Source organism: Ranitomeya variabilis, chromosome 5 (genome assembly GCF_051348905.1).
Source record: "Ranitomeya variabilis isolate aRanVar5 chromosome 5, aRanVar5.hap1, whole genome shotgun sequence".
NCBI lineage: Eukaryota > Metazoa > Chordata > Amphibia > Anura > Dendrobatidae > Ranitomeya > Ranitomeya variabilis.
In genome coordinates, this window is record NC_135236.1 from 383,818,612 (window position 1) to 383,840,018 (window position 21,407).

Sequence of the window (21,407 nt, forward strand, 5' to 3'; positions counted from 1 at the left end):
GTAATGTGCTGGAGGAGAGATAGGTTTCACTGAGGTCATTGGCTGCAGTGATGTAAACCTGGAAGTTTATATGCCGAGTGGGGTTAATCAGCCATGACAGGCCAATGTCTATTATGAACAGCTGAAAAGGTGGGTGGGACAGCTGTTCACCATACCTTCACCCTATGGTGAAGCCCAGGAGGCAATAATGAATCCTTTGGCCTTAATGATTGCTCTGTGTACTCTGGACGGGGGCGGACCGCCAGAGCTGGGCTCTTGGTAAACAGAGCGGAGTCCCGTTTCCTGTGTGGGCACACTCTGAAGTAATAAGGACTATAGGGAGTGCTGTTTTGTTTATGTCAAGAAGACTGGATGTCTATTTATTTTGTTTGAACAAAAATGCAGCACACTGTAGCACCATAGCATGTAAATATGAAAATTGAATTGCATTACCTGGTAGCCACGATAAGGCATTTCTCGTTTCCAGAACGTAGCAATGCCTTTCCTCACTTAGAATAAAGTCTTCATCTGTATGGGAACATAAATCCTCTGTTAGACTAAAATCTATATCTCTGTGCAGGGGTAGTGGTCCTGCTGGGATTAAAAACACTTGAGGCTAAAAGGCGGAGTGCTCAGTCACAAGGCTAATGAATACAAAACGCATTGCTAGGTCCTGGAAAAGAGAAATGCCTTATTGTGGCTTCCAGGTACACAGGAATTGGCCAATTTATGTGCTAAACTTTCTCAATTTTTTCATATTTCTAATGCAGTAATGCAATTCAATTTTCCTATTTCATATTTCCATGCTATGGTGCTACAGTGTGCTGCCTTTTTTTTTTTTTTTTTTGAGAGAGAATATGAGTTGGTGACTCTAGGTTCTGCACCTGTTCACACAGTTTTTGTTTGGATGTGATGGTCATTTTTTTGAAGTTTGTATTTATTTTGCTTGGACTGGTTCATGAAGCCTGTTTTAATTAGCCAACTGAAAGTTTAAACAAGAAGCATTCCTGTAACTACCTCGTTAAGCAGCAGAGAGCCCATCTACCATAGTACTTTACAAATTTTAAAAAGGAATTGTATCAGGAAATTACAGTGGTCTCTAGCTTTTCCCCCTTGAGCTTCCTTACTATGAAAAATCAAGTGCTCAACCCCTTGGATATGATATCAAAATATTTTTTTTGTGTGTGATCACCCCATATCCTTGAACACTCAGCCAAGAGGTTATTATAATTTTTTTTTTTTTTTTTTAAATAGGGAGAGGAAGGTTCCGGTGGCGGACTACTACAAGGGCGAATAAGAGGATTTGCCATTTGAATTTGAACCATCCAATCCTTATATCCCCAGATATCAGACACTTGCCTCCAAGCGCACTTGTTTTTAAGTACAGTTTCAGTGCCTACTTATCAGCACAATTTTTGAAACAATTTTTTTTTTTGTTAGGAAGTTACAGTTTACTTCAGAACCAATTTTTTTTTATTTTCACAAGTGTAAAAGGAGAAAATGAACCACAAAATTTGTTGTGCAATTTCTTCTGAATACGCCAATACCCATATGTGGGGGTAAACCACTGTTTGGGCGCACGGCAGAGCTCGGGAGGGAAGGAGCGCCGTTTGACTTTTTCAATGTAGAATTGGCAGAAATTGAGATCGGACGCCATGTCGCATTTGGAGAACCCCTGATATGCCTAAACAGTGGCAACCCCCCACAAGTGACACCATTTTGTAAACTAGATCCCCCAAGGAACTTATCTAGATGTGTGGTGAGCACTTTGAACCCCCAAGTGTTTCACTAAAGTTTTTAATGTAGAGCCATGAAGATTCTTTTTTTTTTCCCACAAAAATGATCTTTTATCCCCCAATTCTTTTTATTTTCACAAGGGTAACAGGAGAAATTGGACCCCAAAAGTTGTTGTCCAATTTGTCCCGAGTAGGCTGGTACCACATATTTGGGGGTAAACCACTGTTTGGGAGCACAGCATAGCATGGAAAGGAAGGAGCGCCGTTTGACTTTTTCAACAGAGAATTGGCTGGAATTGAGATCGGACGCCATGTCGCGTTTGGAGAGCCCTTGATGTGCCTCAACAGTGGAACCCCCATTCTAATTCCAACCCTAACTCCAACACACCGCTAACCCTAATCCCAACCCTAACCCTAGCCACAGCCCTAACCCCAAGACACCCCTAACCCTAATCCCAACCCTAGCCCTAACCCTAACTTTAGCCCCAACCCTAATTTTAGCCTAACACTAACCCTAACTTTAGCCTAAAGGTACCGTCACACTAAACGATATCGCTAGCGATCCGTGACGTTGCAGCGTCCTCGCTAGCGATATCGTTTAGTTTGACACGCAGCAGCGATCAGGATCCTGCTGTGATGTCGCTGGTCGCTGAATAAAGTCCAGAACTTTATTTGGTCGTCCGATCGCTGTGTATCGTTGTGTTTGACACCAAAAGCAACGATACCAGCGATGTTTCACACTGGTAACCAGGGTAAACATCGGGTTACCAAGCGCAGGGCCGCGCTTAGTAACCCGATGTTTACCCTGGTTACCAGCGTAAAAGTAAAAAAAACAAACGGTACATACTCACCCAGCGTCATACCTCCCCCAGCGTCTGCTTCCTGACACTTACTGAGCGCCGGCCCTAAAAAGTGAAAGTGAAAGCACAGCGGTGACGTCACCGCTCTGCTGTTAGGGCCGGAGCTCAGTCAGTGTCAAGAAGCAGAGGCTGGGGGACGCGCAGGTGAGTATGTACTGTTTGTTTTTTTTTACTTTTACGCTGGTAACCAGGGTAAACATCGGGTTACTAAGCGCGGCCCTGCGCTTAGCAACCCGATGTTTACCCTGGTTACCCGGGGACCTCGGCATCGTTGGTCGCTGGAGAGCGGTCTGTATGACAGCTCTCCAGCGATCAAACAGCGACGCTGCAGCGATCGGCATCGTTGTCGCTATCGCTGCAGCGTCGCTTAATGTGACGGTACCTTAACACTAACTTTATCACTAACCCTAACCTGCCTTATCTGTGTTTTTTTACTTTATAACAAGATCGCTGACTGGCATAGCTGTTGCCAGCAGCACTTGTCACACTGTTTCTCCTCTAATCTCTCACTGACAGGAGATCAGAGGAGAAACAGCGTTATTATGAGGCAGATTGCCCGCGAAAGTTCATTGCTACAACAAACTTTCCCAGTGATTTGTCTTATTGGCTGGTGTGATGCTGACATCATTGGGACCTGAACCAATCAGGTCTCGATGAGGTGGGGGGGTCACAGGAAGCGTTGAGCCACGGAATACCCTCGTTATAAGGTACATGGGGGTCCCGGTGAGCACAAAACCGCCGACCATAGACAAACGTCAGCGCTGCACAAAGCCCTGCTAGCGCCAACGTTTATCTATCGTTGGCGGTCACGAAGCGGTTAAATCTACAGAAGGAGGCAGGTTGTAACCTAAACTACAGTATGCTGTGGTAATAAACTTCTAGACTGGGGATTAGCATTAATAATAATTACCGTAATGACCTTTAGATAGATCTCAAGTCATGGCAACTTGATGGATGAACGATCTGTAGGAAGATCGATCTTGTGCAAGCCTAGATAGTACCACCAGGGTCTTCTACACAGTTCTCATGATTGTATCAAGCCATTAGATTACGGTTCTTCCTCTTCGCCTTGTTCCTTTTATTCTTCAAACCATGATATCCTTTTTCGGTGATTGCGCTCTTCAAATGATATGTCCAAAGTAGGCAAGTTGTAGCTTGATGATCCTTACTTCCAGTGTCTGGCTTGATTTGTTCCAAAATTGAGTTGTTTGTTCTTCATGCCATAAATGGTATTAATAGCATCTTTCTCTGGCTTTCTAATTTGACCCCAAGTAATAAGTCATTCATTGCATCTACGCTTGTTGCCATCAGACTGGGGATTACAAGGCTTATTAATATGGACAACCCCTGATAATGTTTCATGTAACATCAGAAAGCTAGGGGGCTGATTCATCATTTGTATTTTTAACTTACACCAAATATGTGCAACATATCAAGTCTTAAAAATGGAAAATATATAACACACACGGGATATACAGTAGTTGGTAAAAGTTGCACAAATCAACCCCTACTCTCAAAAGGAATAAAACATGCAAATCTGGTCCAGCATTAAAAAAAACAAAGCGTATTAGTTTCAGTATTTCACATTATTATTCTCTATAAAACATGCAGAGTGACAACTCTTATCAGATTGATTTGAGTGCAAAGATGATGTCTGTTCCCTTTCAAGGAGAAGTCACCAACGGGAGGAAGTCCAGATGTAGCCACAAACCGTCAAAAAGCCTCAGGAGACCATGCACGAGATAAAATTGTAAAAATACTTGAGACATTTAACATTCATGTTACCAAGAAAAATTCTGTGTTCTCCGGTTCACACGGCTATAGAAGACATTTTTAACATGGGTTTACTGTGTTATTTTTGCTGTTGTAACAATGGTTGTGGGATTATGGACTGTAGGCTTATGGGGGTGATTTAAAAAGAAAATTGGGATAGCGGAACATAGATATGACTCTCCTCCATGCAAGCAATTGGTAAACTGTATGAAGGCATGCAAGAATTTTTCATATTTTCAGAAAACATCCCAAAAAGCTAACAGCAAACGACTAGGCAAACAGCCACATCCAGGCTCCGACCACTAGAGGGGAGGCAACAGAAGAAGAGGAGTGAAAGCTGCCTTGGTTCTGTGCCCCGATAGTACGGCACTAGACCAGAACAGCATTGCTCACCACTCTTGGCACTGTAGGTGCTGCTACTGAAACTGCTAAGAGACTGGACAGAGTTATTCACCTCTTCATAGGCTGAGATGGGAATAACGTGTCAAAGAGGTCGTATCCCTTCACAAAGCTTTCTTTCAGACTGCAGTCTTCACAGGCTTTGCTGCTGAGCAAACTGACTGGCTGCAGTGCTGGTGACTTGACATCAGCACTGCAGACAGACAGTGACCAGACGGAGAGTGGGTGATAGGCCCTTGGAGAGCAGTGATATTTTCTCTTTTTCCAGTTACCACAGCTTGTGATAGTTTTCTGCCAATCTCTAAGGCTATGTGCACAGGTTGCGGATTGGGGTGCAGAATTTTCCACACAAAATCCGCATCTCCTGGCAGAAACTGCAGGTGCGGATTTTGTGCGGTTTTGATGCGGATTTTCTGCGGTTTTTACCCCTGCGGATTTCTATTATGGAAGGGGTCAGAAACGCTGCAGTTCCGCACAAAAGAAGTAGCATGCACCTTCTTTTGTTCCGCAGCGGTTTTCATGAGGATTTTTACGCACTATTAGCACAGCTTTTTTTTCCAATTGATTTACACTGTACTGTAAATCACAGTGCGGAACAGCAGTGTTTCTGCGCGGGAAAAAAAATGCTGCGGATCCGCAGTAAGTCCACATCGTGTGCACACAGCCTTACTATACGTTCTGCTGTGGATTTTCTTACAATAATCCACCGAGTTTTATAGTAGCAGTGGCCAAAATAAGGTTTGGGTTTTTCTTTTTTTCAGAAATCTCAAGCTTCCATAGCTCAGTAAGTACACAGTGTAAATTGACAAGATGGGGGACATAAAATCTGCAACATAAATTGAAGTTTTACTATACTGTTCAAGGAAGAAAATGGAAAGGTGTGATACCGCTGCATACACACACAAACACGAAATCTGCAGTCATTTTAGCTGCTGCAGATTTTTTTTCTGCTGGGATTTGACAGCCAAAAGGTGCAGTGGGCACGTACCCTAATGAAACTATCGCCATTTCATTTAAGAGGGGCTGTCACATTTATGACATTTAAAATCCATAGGATACAAGTCTCTCTACTGAAACCCACATCTGTCAGGAGAACAGGGCCCGGGCACTTTATTGGTCTGATGACCACGTTCATTTGGCGAGGTGGCTACCTGCATGCACGAATGCTGTAGTGCAGAGGTCCTCCCCAGTAGACATGCAGTCAGGGACATGGGGATATACGGCCATAGATTTCTCTGCCTGAGGGCTGTGTAAGAGCTGTACTTTTGTAGCCTTCAGTAGCACGCCAGCTATATTTAGCATCTGCTGCCATATTTTATGTCCACAGCACATACTAAGTGCATTGCCTAATGCGGAGACTTCTCCAGCATGCTTTGCTAGTACCATCATTGCTGCACAGACATCTTCCATACCCAATGTATGACAGATCACCAGGGGAACCTCTGTATGTAACCTACAGTGACAGCCATGACTAGAGGCCCGGACAGGCTCTTATGGCAGAGAGGATGAGCCGCAGGTCACCTAGTCAGTGTTTCTCTCAGCTTCTAACTACTTCGGATAATCTCTTCTTGTTAAACGCATCCCCCGATAAGCTGCTTAGAGGGAGTCCCGGGAGCGGTGATCTGTGAGGAAAGCTGCCCAGAGGTGCTGGTTATTCAAGACCAAAAGATGCTCACAGGACTGACACTTATTTTGGGCTGAAATCACACATAGCTAGTCTGCCACCAGGACTGGCCCACCTCTAAGGCGTTTTCCTGGCTCGAGATACATTTCTGCACTCATACTTATGTGACTGGTAACGGGATGACTAGATGCTCAGCCGCTTCTCTCAAAGTTGTATTGGAGCGATGGTCTATAGAGAGGTAGAGGAGAATCTAGCCAGCATGTGAACGCAGCTAAGCAAATCGCATTCTTGTGGTCATGGGACTGAAGAAATCTGTCCAAGGTCGGGTGCCCATGATCCAGAACTATCATAAATCTAAATATTGGCCTGCACTCTATAATAGGTCGGGGTGCTGGTAAGACAGACCATATGGTCTAATAACAGAATATGATAAATCTACCGCACTCCCTAAGTGGAATATCTCATACAGAAATATAGATTTTGAAATGCTAATTTATTCAAATACAAGTAGAAATTAGAATCAGTCATATACATCTGATCAAAACAAAGGTGACTTGGTACAGTGTGTACATGCGACGCAACAATCGGACGTTTCGACCCTCCCGGGTCTCTTAGTCTAAGGTCGCTTAATCCAGGTATGAGTGGCTTTATTAGGAGCGAAGTATCTCTGTAATTTCCAGGGGCGGTAATCACTCTCTAGATGTGTGACCTGGTTAGTGATCCGTTTCAGAATGGGGACCTTAATGGGTAGATTTATCATATTCATGATCCAGAACTAGCAGCGCATGTTCGCTGCGTCCCAAGCGCTGCCATCTATTCAATGCAGGTTAATCCGCATGTGTTCACTGAACCGTACAAATTTCTCTGCAAGAGTAATTAAGATGCTGCGGTCTGGAAAGACGCGCCGCATGTCCGTCTCCACGGGTGATCTGCAGGCATCTGTGGATGCGTAGTGGGCATGGGATTTTTAGAAACCTCTTCCACTATGTTGTAACATCTGGCCGCTGCAGGTTTGATGCTGCATAACTACAGTGTCAACCCAACAGCAATTCCCGATCGTAGGCACATACCCTAAGGGGAAAACCATTTTAGATTTGGCAATCAATCACATGCTTCTTTGGCTCTGCAGGACACAGAGCCCACACATGTTTTAAGAGCAACAGTCATTTTAATTGTTATTTCAAAATTCAATCGTACACATGGAGATAATCAACGTTGTAATGTATCTTATCGGAGAAATATGCTACTTTCTCATCGAGTACTGAGCTTTCTTTCTCAATTCATAGATAAAATCTATTCAGTGAAGATACATTGTTACATTACTGAGATAGATAGGAGCCCTGCTACATTGGAGATGAGTTGCTATCTGTTTACAGTCCCATCTCCTATATAGCAGGGCTCCTATCTGTATACAGTCCCATCAGCAGTAACAGCCATCTCCTATATAGCAGGGCTCCTATCTGTATACAGTCCCATCAGCAGTAACAGCCATCTCCTATATAGCAGGGCTCCTATCTGTATACAGTCCCATCTCCTATATAGCAGGGCTCCTATCTGTATACAGTCCCATCAGCAGTAACAGCCATCTCCTATATAGCAGGGCTCCTATCTGTATACAGTCCCATCAGCAGTAACAGCCATCTCCTATATAGCAGGGCTCCTATCTGTATACAGTCCCATCAGCAGTAACAGCCATCTCCTATATAGCAGGGCTCCTATCTGTATACAGTCCCATCTCCTATATAGCAGGGCTCCTATCTGTATACAGTCCCATCAGCAGTAACAGCCATCTCCTATATAGCAGGGCTCCTATCTGTATACAGTCCCATCAGCAGTAACAGCCATCTCCTATATAGCAGGGCTCCTATCTGTATACAGTCCCATCAGCAGTAACAGCCATCTCCTATATAGCAGGGCTCCTATCTGTATACAGTCCCATCAGCAGTAACAGCCATCTCCTATATAGCAGGGCTCCTATCTGTATACAGTCCCATCAGCAGTAACAGCCATCTCCTATATAGCAGGGCTCCTATCTGTATACAGTCCCATCAGCAGTAACAGCCATCTCCTATATAGCAGGGCTCCTATCTGTATACAGTCCCATCAGCAGTAACAGCCATCTCCTATATAGCAGGGCTCCTATCTGTATACAGTCCCATCAGCAGTAACAGCCATCTCCTATATAGCAGGGCTCCTATCTGTATACAGTCCCATCTGCAGTAACAGCCATCTCCTATATAGCAGGGATCCTATCTGTATACAGTCCCATCAGCAGTAACAGCCATGTCTTCACTGAATATGAATGAATGAATGAATAAATAAATAAATGAATGAATGATCGATCACTCTTAGTGGAGAAAGAAGTGGATTTCTCTGATGAAATATTACAAAGTTTCTTATTTTCACTTGATTAATGAAAAACATCAAAACGACAAATACGGTACTCTTTTAAGACCTTTGCACCCTGTGAATACCACCCTGGCCCATCTTAATGAAAATTAAGGGTGCCTACACATAGCAGGTTGGGCAGTGTGGCTACAAAGGAGTCTTGAGAATTGCAGCATATCTGTGGTGTGGTTTTGACTATGTGGTCTACACAAGGTTTCAGTATGCATCCAAAACCGCTGTGTAAAACCATGAGAAACTGCGCCAAGAATGCTTGTGCGGGTCAGACTGCTACCTGCATGGGTATACTTATGGGGACTCACCAGCGGGAAGAAGCTGGAAACATGCAGCCAATTTGGCCATTAGCCACTTGCTAAGATACTGTCTTTACAAAATCCAAACACTCTTCATTGACAGATGCAAGAACATCTTCACTGAATACAGTCAGGCTTATGGCGACATTCACAAGCAGCACTTTTTTTAGCTTTATTTTTAAATGCAGATTACGCACTTTTTGTCCACAGTACATGTTTAATAAAGTTAGTTTTATTCACCATTAATGCAGGCAAACCAGCTTGCTGTGGGTTTTATTGCTTTCTATGGGTGAAAAAAATGCTGCAAAGACGCTGAAAGAATGGACATGCTGCAGATCTCAAATTCAGGCAAAGAAGAAGAAAAAAAAAACAAAAAAAAAAAAAAAACACCTCAGCATGTGAACATACCTTAAAGCAGGCATTGAGAACTTGACCATTTAATCATACTTGTCCTATCCACACAACAGGTGATTAATATCTGAATGCAGGGGCCTCACAAATAATTGAGCTGGTGGTACCTCATTAAAGCACGACCATAGTGAGATTTTGAATGAAGTTTTGGTCGAGCATGTGCAGTGCTGTTACACTCAAAGTCAATGGGAGTGACGGAGACAAGTATACAGCCTGGTTAGCCAATTCACACCACTTGTCTATGTTGGGGTCTTTGTAGGTTTAAATCAGAGAAACTGTACTGTAAAATTATCTTGCAATTAGGTGTGCAAGACAAGCCTCCTCGGGAGCGCTAACTGCAGTGAGGAACACAAGCCCCAGCGGGAGCGCTAACTGCAGGGAGGAAGACAAGCCCCTGCGGGAGCGCTAACTGCAGGGAGGAAGACAAGCCCCAGCGGGAACGCTAACTGCAGGGAGGAACACAAGCCCCTGAGGGAGCGCTAACTGCAGGGAGGAAGACAAGCCCCTGAGGGAGCGCTAACTGCAGGGAGGAAGACAAGCCCCTGAGGGAGCGCTAACTGCAGGGAGGAAGACAAGCCCCTGAGGGAGCGCTAACTGCAGGGAGGAAGACAAGCCCCTGAGGGAGCGCTAACTGCAGGGAGGAAGACAAGCCCCTGAGGGAGCGCTAACTGCAGGGAGGAAGACAAGCCCCTGAGGGAGCGCTAACTGCAGGGAGGAAGACAAGCCCCAGTGGGAGCGCTAACTGCAGGGAGGAAGACAAGCCCCTGAGGGAGCGCTAACTGCAGGGAGGAAGACAAGCCCCAGCAGGAACGCTAACTGCAGGGAGGAAGACAAGCCCCAGCGGGAACGCTAACTGCAGGGAGGAAGACAAGCCCCCGTGAGAGCGCTAACTGCAGCGAGGAACACAAGCCCCCGCGGGGGAGCGCTAACTGCAGGGAGGAAGACAAGCCCCTGCGGGAGCGCTAACTGCAGGGAGGAAGACAAGCCCCCGCGGGGGAGCGCTAACTGCAGGGAGGAAGACAAGCCCCCGCAGGAGCGCTCACTGAGGCAATTTGTCAGTAACGGACCCTAGAGTTGAAGACTGGCAGCATGTACCGCTCTCCATATGCCCCGCACTATGAGGCCCATTATTATGGAAACTCATGAGAAACTTATCTGGACAAAATATGCCATGATGTAAAGCACTTTAGTAGCCAACATAACATATTTAGTGGTCAAGAATAAAAACTTCCAGAAAGGGCCAACTATTCCAAAAACGTAGGTGTTAGTCAGTCTGCGGCCCTCGGGGTACTGGCATCACACAGGGGCTAGCAATGCGCCAGGGATAGAATACCTACAACATTGCCATAGGAATCTAAAAGTGAGGAGATTCCGAGACCTGCGCCCACCCTGGAGGTGACCCCCACCATAGGGTCCTATCCCTGGATATGCCCTGTGAAGGGGCACGGCTGTGCCATCTGTCACTACTCCATCTGCTATAGAGGAGGAGAGAAGAACATGAAGCATGAAATCACTGGTGTCCATCAGGAGAAGCTTCCACGAGTGACGAGAATATTACACGCCCGTGACGTCACGGCAGAGCGCTACACCACACAAGTGTCCCCGGGCGCTAGGACCCAGCAGGATCCCCGCAGCCATCCATTCAGAAGTCCAGAAGAAAACAACAGAATATCGGTGAAAAGTGTCGGCGGTGCCCAGTGGTGCCGGTGCTGCGGGCAGCCAGTCCAGCACACACCGCCGCCGCCGTGCCAGGGACTCCACCGGGAAAGTTTCCCCTCCGTCCCTCCCCCGTGCCGAGAACGTGGCAGTGCCCCCTCCTCCTACCTGTGCTCAGATTGTCATTGATCTTCAGCGGGACCCTCAGGATGTAGACGAGGAAGAGCATGAAGAAGAACCACACTGTCCACAGATAGGTCCACGACCACAGCACGCAGGACTTGAGCTGCTCCAGGAAGCCTGTCCCCGCTTCAGCCATATTTTATTGTGTGAGCGGCGGCGGAGCTGTGTGTGCGGCCCTCGGTGCAGCCAATCCCTGCAGCAGGGCCTCCGCCCCCGTCACTGGTTACCACACAGGCGGCGGGCGGCCCTGCAGCCGCCACTATTACACTGCTCCTCTCTCACACACTTTTTGGGGTGGATTTTTTTTATAAAGATTTTTTTGTACTCTTCTCTTTGTAAACTGTCATGTCCAGCTGCGACTACTCCCCCAAAGCAACAAATGTGTGGTCTGTGCCACGGCTTGATGCGGGGGACCGGGCGGTGGGTTTTCTGTAGCGCCTATTTTGAGGCGTTTGTTTCCATTAGCCATACATTAGAGAAGAATGGCGCGGCCACGTAGCGTCTTCACGGCTTTCCGAGCCTCCAGAGGTTTGAGGCTATGTGCACACGTGGCGGATATGGCAGCGGATCTGCAGCCGTTCTCCATGCCGTGTACAGTACCATGTAAACCTATGGAAAACAATATCCGCAGTGCACATGCTGCGGATTATTTTCCACAGCATGTCAATTCTTTGTGTGGATTCCGCAGTGTTTTACACCTGCTCCTCAATAGGAATCTGCACAAAAACCGGGGTAAATCCGTAGGTAAAGCGCAGGGCATTTTACCTGCAGATTTTTCAGAATCTGCGCCAAAAATTCTCACACGAATCCGCAACGTGTGCACATACCCTAAAGAAGCTGGAAAGCTGACGGTGTGCAGAGCCAGGGGTGACTGAGCACCTTACAGGGGGCCGTTCTCTGTAGCGGGGGTCTTCAGGTACCCGAGTAAGATGTGGAAACCGCTTCACGAAACGCTCCTTTAGGGAGTGTATTTAGGAGTTTTTAATGGGGTCGTCCACTATTAGGACAACCCCTTCCTAAACTACAGGTCCTTCTCAAAAAATTAGCATATAGTGTTAAATTTCATTATTTACCATAATGTAATGATTACAATTAAACTTTCATATATTATAGATTCATTATCCACCAACTGAAATTTGTCAGGTCTTTTATTGTTTTAATACTGATGATTTTGGCATACAACTCCTGATAACCCAAAAAACCTGTCTCAATAAATTAGCATATTTCACCCGTCCAATCAAAAAAAAGTGTTTTTTAATAACAAACAAAAAAACCATCAAATAATAATGTTCAGTTATGCACTCAATACTTGGTCGGGAATCCTTTGGCAGAAATGACTGCTTCAATGCGGCGTGGCATGGAGGCAATCAGCCTGTGACACTGCTGAGATGTTATGGAGGCCCAGGATGCTTCAACAGCGGCCTTAAGCTCATCCAGAGTGTTGGGTCTTGCGTCTCTCAACTTTCTCTTCACAATATCCCACAGATTCTCTATGGGGTTCAGGTCAGGAGAGTTGGCAGGCCAATTGAGCACAGTAATACCATGGTCAGTAAACCATTTACCAGTGGTTTTGGCACTGTGAGCAGGTGCCAGGTCGTGCTGAAAAATGAAATCTTCATCTCCATAAAGCATTTCAGCCGATGGAAGCATGAAGTGCTCCAAAATCTCCTGATAGCTAGCTGCATTGACCCTGCCCTTGATGAAACACAGTGGACCAACACCAGCAGCTGACATGGCACCGCACACCATCACTGACTGTGGGTACTTGACACTGGACTTCAGGCATTTTGGCATTTCCTTCTCCCCAGTCTTCCTCCAGACTCTGGCACCTTGATTTCCGAATGACATGCAAAATTTGCTTTCATCAGAAAAAAGTACTTGGGACCACTTAGCAACAGTCCAGTGCTGCTTCTCTGTAGCCCAGGTCAGGCGCTTCTGCCGCTGTTTATGGTTCAAAAGTGGCTTTACCTGGGGAATGCGGCACCTGTAGCCCATTTCCTGCACACGCCTGTGCACGGTGGCTCTGGATGTTTCCACACCAGACTCAGTCCACTGCTTCCTCAGCAATCTTCCTCAGGGTCCGGTCACCTCTTCTCGTTGTACAGCGTTTTCTGCCACATTGTTTCCTTCCAACAGACTTACCATTGAGGTGCCTTGATACAGCACTCTGGGAACAGCCTATTTGTTGAGAAATTTCTTTCTGGGTCTTACCCTCTTGCTTGAGGGTGTCAATGATGGCCTTCTTGACATCTGTCAGGTCGCTAGTCTTACCCATGATGGGGGTTTTGAGTAATGAACCAGGCAGGGAGTTTTTAAAAGCCTCAGGTATCTTTTGCATGTGTTTAGAGTTAATTAGTTGATTCAGAAGATTAGGGTAATAGGTCGTTTAGAGAACCTTTTCTTGATATGCTAATTTATTGAGACAGGTTTTTTGGGTTATCAGGAGTTGTATGCCAAAATCATCAGTATTAAAACAATAAAAGACCTGACAAATTTCAGTTGGTGGATAATGAATCTATAATATATGAAAGTTTAATTGTAATCATAACATTATGGTAAATAATGAAATTTAACACTATATGCTATTTTTTTGAGAAGGACCTGTAGGATGTTTGGCCCCAATAAAATAATAAAGCCTATACTCCCATCCTGTGCCGCCTCTGTTCCGCAGTGTCCACACTCACTCTCCCCGGGGCTGTGGTGCAGTGTTGTGACATGTGACGTCGGCGCCCAATCAGGGCTGGAGTCACTGTCTGGATTTGTGTGACGAGGAAGCCAGAGCTGCAGTTACTTTCTCTTCAGGCTATGTGCACATGCTGCGGATTACTCTGCCGATTTTTCTGGACTGATTTTTGGTAAATCCGCAGGCAAACTGCACTGCAGATTTCCTGTGGAATTACCGCAATTCTTTTTGCGGATTCCACCTGCGGATTCCTATTATGGAGCAGGTGTAAACTGCTGCAGAATCCGCACAAAGAATTGACATGCTGCAGAATAAACAATGCTACATTTCTGTGCGTTTTTTCCGCAGCATGTGCACTGCGAATTTTGTTTTCCAAAGGTTTACATGGTACTGTAAACTCATGGAAATCTGCTGCGAATCCGCAACAAAATCCGCAGCGTGTGCACATAGCCTCGTGGTCAGTGGACAACCCCTTTTAAAGTCGAGGTTTTTTTTCTGAAGCATGTTTTGCAGCCATTTGATTGGACAGTGCTGGTTCGGAGTGTTCTCTTTCGTTTTTTCAAAACTTGAAGTGGAAGAAAAATACTTAAAAGACTGAATATATGAACAGCAAGGTGGTGTTACTATAGGAAAAGTCTTTCAAGTGTTTTTTTAAGTGGATTATTTTCAGAGAAACCCCATTGAAAAAAAAAAGTCTAAAAAAAAACTCCTCTTATATTGCAGCAGAAACCACTTTAGGAAACACACCTTTTTTGTAAAGTTTTTTTCTTTTACTGCAGAATTGTTTAAAACTTTTCTTTACCTTAATCTCCTGAATACCTGCTATACATGTATGTCATGGCAAAGTGTTCCCACGTCACACTATACCACACGATACAGTGTACAGTGTGGGGAGGCAGCGGGCACATGCCATCCACAGCATGACCGGGGCTGTTACATTTAGGCCACGTTCATTATGGGAATGGTCTTCCAACAATCTTGAAGGCGTTCCCAGAGATGCTTAGCACTTGTTGGCCCTTTTGCCTTCACTCTACAGTCCAGCTCACCCCGAACCATCTCGATTGGGTTCAGGTCTGGTGACTGTGGAGGCCAGATCATCTGGCGTAGCACCCCATCACTCTCCTTCTTGGTCAAATAGCCCTTACACAGCCTGGAGGTGTGTTTGGGGTCATTGTCCTGTTGAAAAATAAATGATGGTCCAACTAAACGCAAACCGGATGGAATAGCATGCCGCTGCAAGATGCTGTGGTAGCCATGCTGGTTCAGTATGCCTTCAATTTTGAATAAATGCCCAACAGTGTCACCAGCAAAGCACCCCCACACCATCACACCTCCTCCTCCATGCTTCACGGTGGGAACCAGGCATGTAGAGTCCATCCGTTCACCTTTTCTGCATCGCACAAAGACACGGTAGTTGGAACCAAAGATCTCAAATTTGGACTCATCAGGCCAAAGCACACATTTCCACTGGTCTAATGTCCATTCCTTGTGTTCTTTAGCCCAAACAAGTCTCTTCTGCTTGTTTCCCGTCCTTAGCAGTGGTTTCCTAGCAGCTATTTTACCATGAAGGCCTGCTGCACAAAGTCTCCTCTTAACAGTTGTAGAGATGTGTCTGCTGCTAGAAATCTGTGTGGCATTGACCTGGTCTGTAATCTGAGCTGCTGTTAACCTGCAATTTATGAGGCTGGTGACTCGGATAAACTTATCCTCAGAAGCAGAGGTGACTCTTGGTCTTCCTTTCCTGGGGCGGTCCTCATGTGAGCCAGTTTCTTTGTAGCGCTTGATGGTTTTTGCCTCTGCACTTGGCAACACTTTCAAAGTTTTCCCAATTTTTCGGTCTGACTGACGTTCATTTCTTAAAGTAATGACGGCCACTCGTTTTTCTTTACTTAGAATTTGTATTATGGCAAGAAAAAAGCAGCTAACAGTCTATTCAGTAGGACTATCAGCTGTGTATCCACCAGACTTCTGCACAACACAACTGATGGTCCCAACCCCATTTATAAGGCTAGAAATCCCACTTATTAAACCTGACAGGGCACACCTGTGAAGTGAAAACCATTTTCGGTGACTACCTCTTGAAGCTCATCAAGAGAATGCCAAGAGTGTGCAAAGCAGTCATCAAAGCAAAAGGTGGCTACTTTGAAAAACCTAGAATATAAGATATTTTCAGTTGTTTCACACTTTTTTGGTAAGTATATAATTCCACATGTGTTAATTCATAGTTTTGATGCCTCCAGTGTGAATGTACAATTTTCATAGTCCTGAAAAATCTTTAAATGAGATGTGTCCAAACTTTTAGTCTGCACTGTGTATGTGTAATATATATATATATATATATATATATATATATATATATATATATATATATATATATATATATTTATTTATGTGCAATCGCTCAACGTAGGCACAGGATAAATACAAGCCAAGCCTTACTGCGGACTGTGCGAGGCAGAATGAACAAATCAACAGCAGGTGAAGAATTGATTTTGCTTTTTATGTTGTTTCTCATCTGTTTTAAGTGATTAGATGACTTTTTTTGCGGGACACGTTGATGTTTTTACTGGTACCAAAATCGTCTAATCACTTATACCGCATGAGGAACGCCATAAAAAATAAAGCCAAGTCTTCACCTTCTGTTCATTTTTTCATTCTGCCTTTTAAAGATTGCAATAAGGCTCGGCACATATTTATCCTGTGCACTACGCTGAGCGTTTACACTGGTGTTTACGTGTAAATCTCTGGAATACGTGATTTAGACGGAACCTCTGGTGGAAGATTCCCTATAATGATGCAGTTGAAGGCACTGAGGATGCTGTCTGGCCTATGACCCGGAGGTGCCCGTATTTTAAGGTGTGCACTGTTGAACAGAGGCCAGATGGAATCCAGAATAACTGCTGCCTCTTTATAGTGAGTGCCTCCCTCGGGGGTTTCATCTGAATTACGTCACTCAGAGATTTAAAGGTAAGCCCGATATAACTGGTCAGCGTAGAGCGCCAGATAAAAGCTTCCACTCGATCCACAAAAAAAGCAAGTGCCCACTCAGGTCCATCATCTTCCACGTTACTGGTAGCACAAAGGCTCTGAAAAAGCGAAATGGCTCCTCTCGCGCCAAAGAAATTCAGCAAATTCTGTGCTCCCACAACCAAATGCCCCCTCCATTTTGAGCCTTTATTAATAATTTTGTACAGCATGACTAACTGGTTTAAGGATAGAAAGTTTGAAAACTGCTTTTTTTTTCTTTTCTAAATTTTCACCAAAGTTGCAATACTTTTACAAATAAGCGCAAGTCATATCAAACAAATTTTACCACTATGGCCGGTGTCACACTTGCAACTGCAATGCGTGAGTCTCTCGCCTCAACACCCGGCACTGCCACAGGCGGTTCGGACCAAAGCGTTCAGCTGCATAGAAATACATGCAGCCGCACACTCCAGTCCCGAGTGCCAACGGCAGTGCTGGGTATTGAGGCGAGAGACTCTCGCGAGTTTCTCGCATTGCAGTTGCAAGTGTGACACCGGCCTATCATGAAGTATGTCACGAAAAAAACAATCTCAGAATCACTGGGATCCATTGGAGCATTCCAGAGTTATTACCACATAAAGTGACACAAGTCAGATTTCAAGAATTTGGCCTTGTCATCCACTACTAAGGCAACCCCTTCTTGAACTAAAGCAGTGTCAGCACTCGCAGTTCCAGAGCTCTGGTGTGGCAGAATGACACGTGGTATCTGGTGCCCAATCAGCATTGGCACCACTTTTGCCTTTGTACAGATTGAACATGAAGAGGAAGCCGAGGCTGAATGTGATCTATGACTTCCTCTTCATGTTCAGTCTGTACGAAGGCGCCAGGAGACAGTGACGCCATCTTATGAGCGCAGCTTCTGAGTGGCCGGAAGTCAGAAACTAGCTCTCAATGCAGGTCTAAGAGAGCCAGAACGAGTCTCTCCTAGACTTACATGAAATGGGCCATTTTCCTTTTTCGCTCCCCTTCGTCCCAGAGCCATAACTTTTTATTTTTTGGTCAAAATGGCCATGTGATGGCTTGTTTTTTTGCGGGACAAGTTGTACTTTTGAATGACACGATTGATTTTAACATATGTGTACTGGAAAAATGGGAAAAAAATCAAAGTGCGGTGAAATTGCAAAAAAAGTGTTCACTAAATGCTAAAACTGACCTGCCATTATGCTCCAGGTCATTACAAGTTCATGGAGTCACCGATATGTGGGATTTCTGGTGCGCTTCCCAGAAGTGCGAGTTAATTGCCGCTGTCAGAGATTGACAGTGGCATTTAATGGGTTAACAGCCGTGGGTGGATCACAATTCCACCCACGGCTGTTAGAGGCACATGACAGCTGTTCAAAACAGCTAAAATGTGCCGGGAAAGATGTTGGCTCAGCGCCGGAGCCCACATCAAAGGAAGGGAGGGAGTCCGACATGGGCGTACATTACGTCCAATGTCAGAAAGGGGTTAAGAAATGACACACCAACATGAGACAAAAATCGCAGCATCAAAAACTCGATAAAAATACATGTTAAAAAAACGCAATAAAACAAGGCAAGTAACCTAATTTAAATAATAGATGCAGAAATTCTGCAACATCAAAATCTCAAGAAATGTTCATCTTGGGATCGTACTGAGGGAGATGCACCAATAAATGCAACGTTTGAATGAGAAAAGTCATCCAGGCAAAATAAAGGCTTAAAAAGGAAAGACAACTTAAACGATGTCGCAAATCTTTGTAGAGAATAAGGCACAAATGCTAAAGCCCCCTAAAAAAAAGCAAATTACCACATAAAACTGGAGAAAAAATGATGACTGAATCATTTCTCCACTGAATCAATTAAAAGTACATAGAATATATTCTAAAAGCATCAAAAAAGGCTTCAGGTTCCTAAATTCTTAAAAAAACCTCTTTATTAACGTAACCTTAAAGGAATATCCTAAAGTTCAGATGAGCATTTGTAAAATATTCATCCATAGATCTGTTTTTTACCTCCGTATATTATACCATAATAATCTTTTTTTTTTTTTTTTTAACACCCCCATTGAGTCTAATAGGCAAGTCTGATCTGAAAATCAGAACAGAGTTCAGCAGAGTGCAATTTTTTTTTTACATGCAGACCATTGGTCTCGGTCTGCGTGTTAGAACGTTCATGTGAGCCACCCCGTTCACTGGGATTGGTCTGTCTGCTTTCGCGTGCCATTCATTTTGAACAATAGATTGACATGAAATACGCTTATCTCAGTGATGGCAAACCTTTTAGAGACCGAGTGGCCAAAACCCACTAATTTGTCGCAAAATACCAACAAAGCAATTTAACCTGAATGCTGATGTTTTAGTTGAGAAAAAAAAACCACTCCTACATTAACATCACCCCCTTCACCACGCGGCCCACAAGCAAACAGTCCTGAGTAACATTACCCCTTCCCCACGCAGCCCTCCCCCAGCATGTACCAACAAGTAACCCTAACACTTCGCCACGCATATCACCCCCTTTTCCACCCGTGTAACATCCCATGCACGTAACACCCCATTCCCTGTTCAACCCCCCCCATACAAGTAGAGCAGCCCTTCTCTGGGCAACCCTTCAATATGCAGCCCCCATGTAGGAAGATCCACTTACATGTGGTCCCAAAACACCGCCTGAGATTACGCATGCCTAGTCCAATGGCACCATTATGCAACACCTTAGTCCTCTCAGGGTGTAATCTCAACACGAGCCTAAATCCTGTAAGGATAATGTTGCCCCCCCCATTATGTAGTAATGTCCCCCATCCTGGGCCCCTTCAAGGGATATATGTCCCCATCCTGGTATATATAGGTCCTCCATCCTGGGCCCCTTCCAGGTATATATGTCCCCCATCCTGGGATTTATATTCTCCATCTTGGGCCCCCTCCTAGGAGATATGTCCCCTATCCTGGGTACCTGCCTGGTATATATGCCCCCATCCTAGGCCCCTTCCTGTTATATATGTCCCCAATCCTGGGCCCCTTCCTGGTATATATTCCCTCATCCTGGGCCCCTTACTGGTATACATATCTACCTTCCTTGTATATATGTCCCCCTCCTGGGTTCCTTCTTGGTATGTATGTACCTCATCCTGTGTTCCTTCCTAGTATATATGTCCCTGTTCTGCTGCTGTTCTCTAACGCGTTAAAAAAAATTCAACTCATCTTCCCTCACTCCCAAGTCGCACAGCATCCACATCTTTAGCAGGCACAGAGGCCAGCAGCTGGCATTGCTAATACAACCCCTGGCAAACATTATGGAATCACCAGGCTTGGAGGATGTTCATTCAGTTGTTTAATTTTGTAGAAAAAAAGCAGATCACAGACATGGCACAAAACTAAAGTAATTTCAAATGGCAACTTTCTGGCTTTAAGAAACACAAAGAAATCAAGAACAAAAAATGTGGTAGTCAGTAATGGTTACTTTTTTTAACCAAGCATAGGGGAAAAATTATGTAATCAATCAATTCTGGAGGAAAAAATTATGGAATCACCCTGTAAATTTGTATACCCAAAAATAACACCTGCATCAAATTAGATCTACTCGTTAGTCTGCATCTAAAAAGGAGTGATCACACCTTGGAGAGCTGTTGCACCAAGTGGACTGACATGAATCATGGCTCCAACACGAGCGATGTCAATTGAAACAAAGGGGAGGATTATCAAACTCTTAAAAGAGGGTAAATCATCACGCGATGTTGCAAAAGATGTTGGTTGTTCACAGTCAGCTGTGTCTAAAATCTGGAAAAAATACAAATAAGGCTACTTTCACACTTACGTCTTTTTAGATCCGTCACAATGCGTAGTTTTGGAAAAACAAAGCATCCTGCAAATGTGCCCGCAGGATGCTTTTTTCCCCATAGACTTGTATTGCCGACGGATCGCGACATATGGCCACACATCGCGTCCATCGTGCACTGGATGCGTCAGTATTTGGCGGACCGTCGCAGCGAAAAACGTTCAAGGGAACGTTTTTTCGCACGTCATGTCTTGCATTTTAAACTGCGCATGCGCGGCCGTAACTACACCCCCTCCGCCGTGGGAGTTTACTATGGGCAGCGGACGCGTTGAAACACTGCGTCCGCTGCCCACGTTGTGCAGAAAATCACCACTATCAGTCGGTACGTTGCGCCGACGCTTTGTGACGGCCCCGTACCGACGGAAGTGTGAAAGAAACCTAACATGGGAAGGTTGTTAAAGGCAAACATACTGGTAGACCAAGGAAGACATCAAAGCATCAAGACCGGAAACTTAAAGCAATGTGTCTCCAAAACAGGAAATGCACAACAAAACAAATGAGGAACGAATGGGTGGAAACTGCAGTCAACGTCTGTGACCGAACTGTAAGAAACTGCATAATGGAAATGGGATTTACATACAGAAAAGC

At 44.9% G+C, this 21,407-nt stretch overlaps 1 protein-coding gene across 2 annotated transcripts in view; it reads right to left on the reverse strand.

Annotated features, from left to right (window-relative positions):
- Window positions 1–11,551, reverse strand: part of ST7 (suppression of tumorigenicity 7) — a 184,695-nt gene extending 173,144 nt beyond the window's left edge. The window contains exon 1 of one of the 2 annotated variants that reach the window (XM_077265009.1): window positions 11,306–11,551. In XM_077265009.1, coding sequence (XP_077121124.1) covers window positions 11,306–11,456 — 151 coding nt within the window. In that variant the 5' untranslated portion in view covers window positions 11,457–11,551. The remainder of the gene's footprint in view (window positions 1–11,305) is intronic. The other variant, XM_077265010.1, reaches the window with a different exon arrangement.
- Between the last annotated feature and the right edge of the window lie 9,856 nt (window positions 11,552–21,407).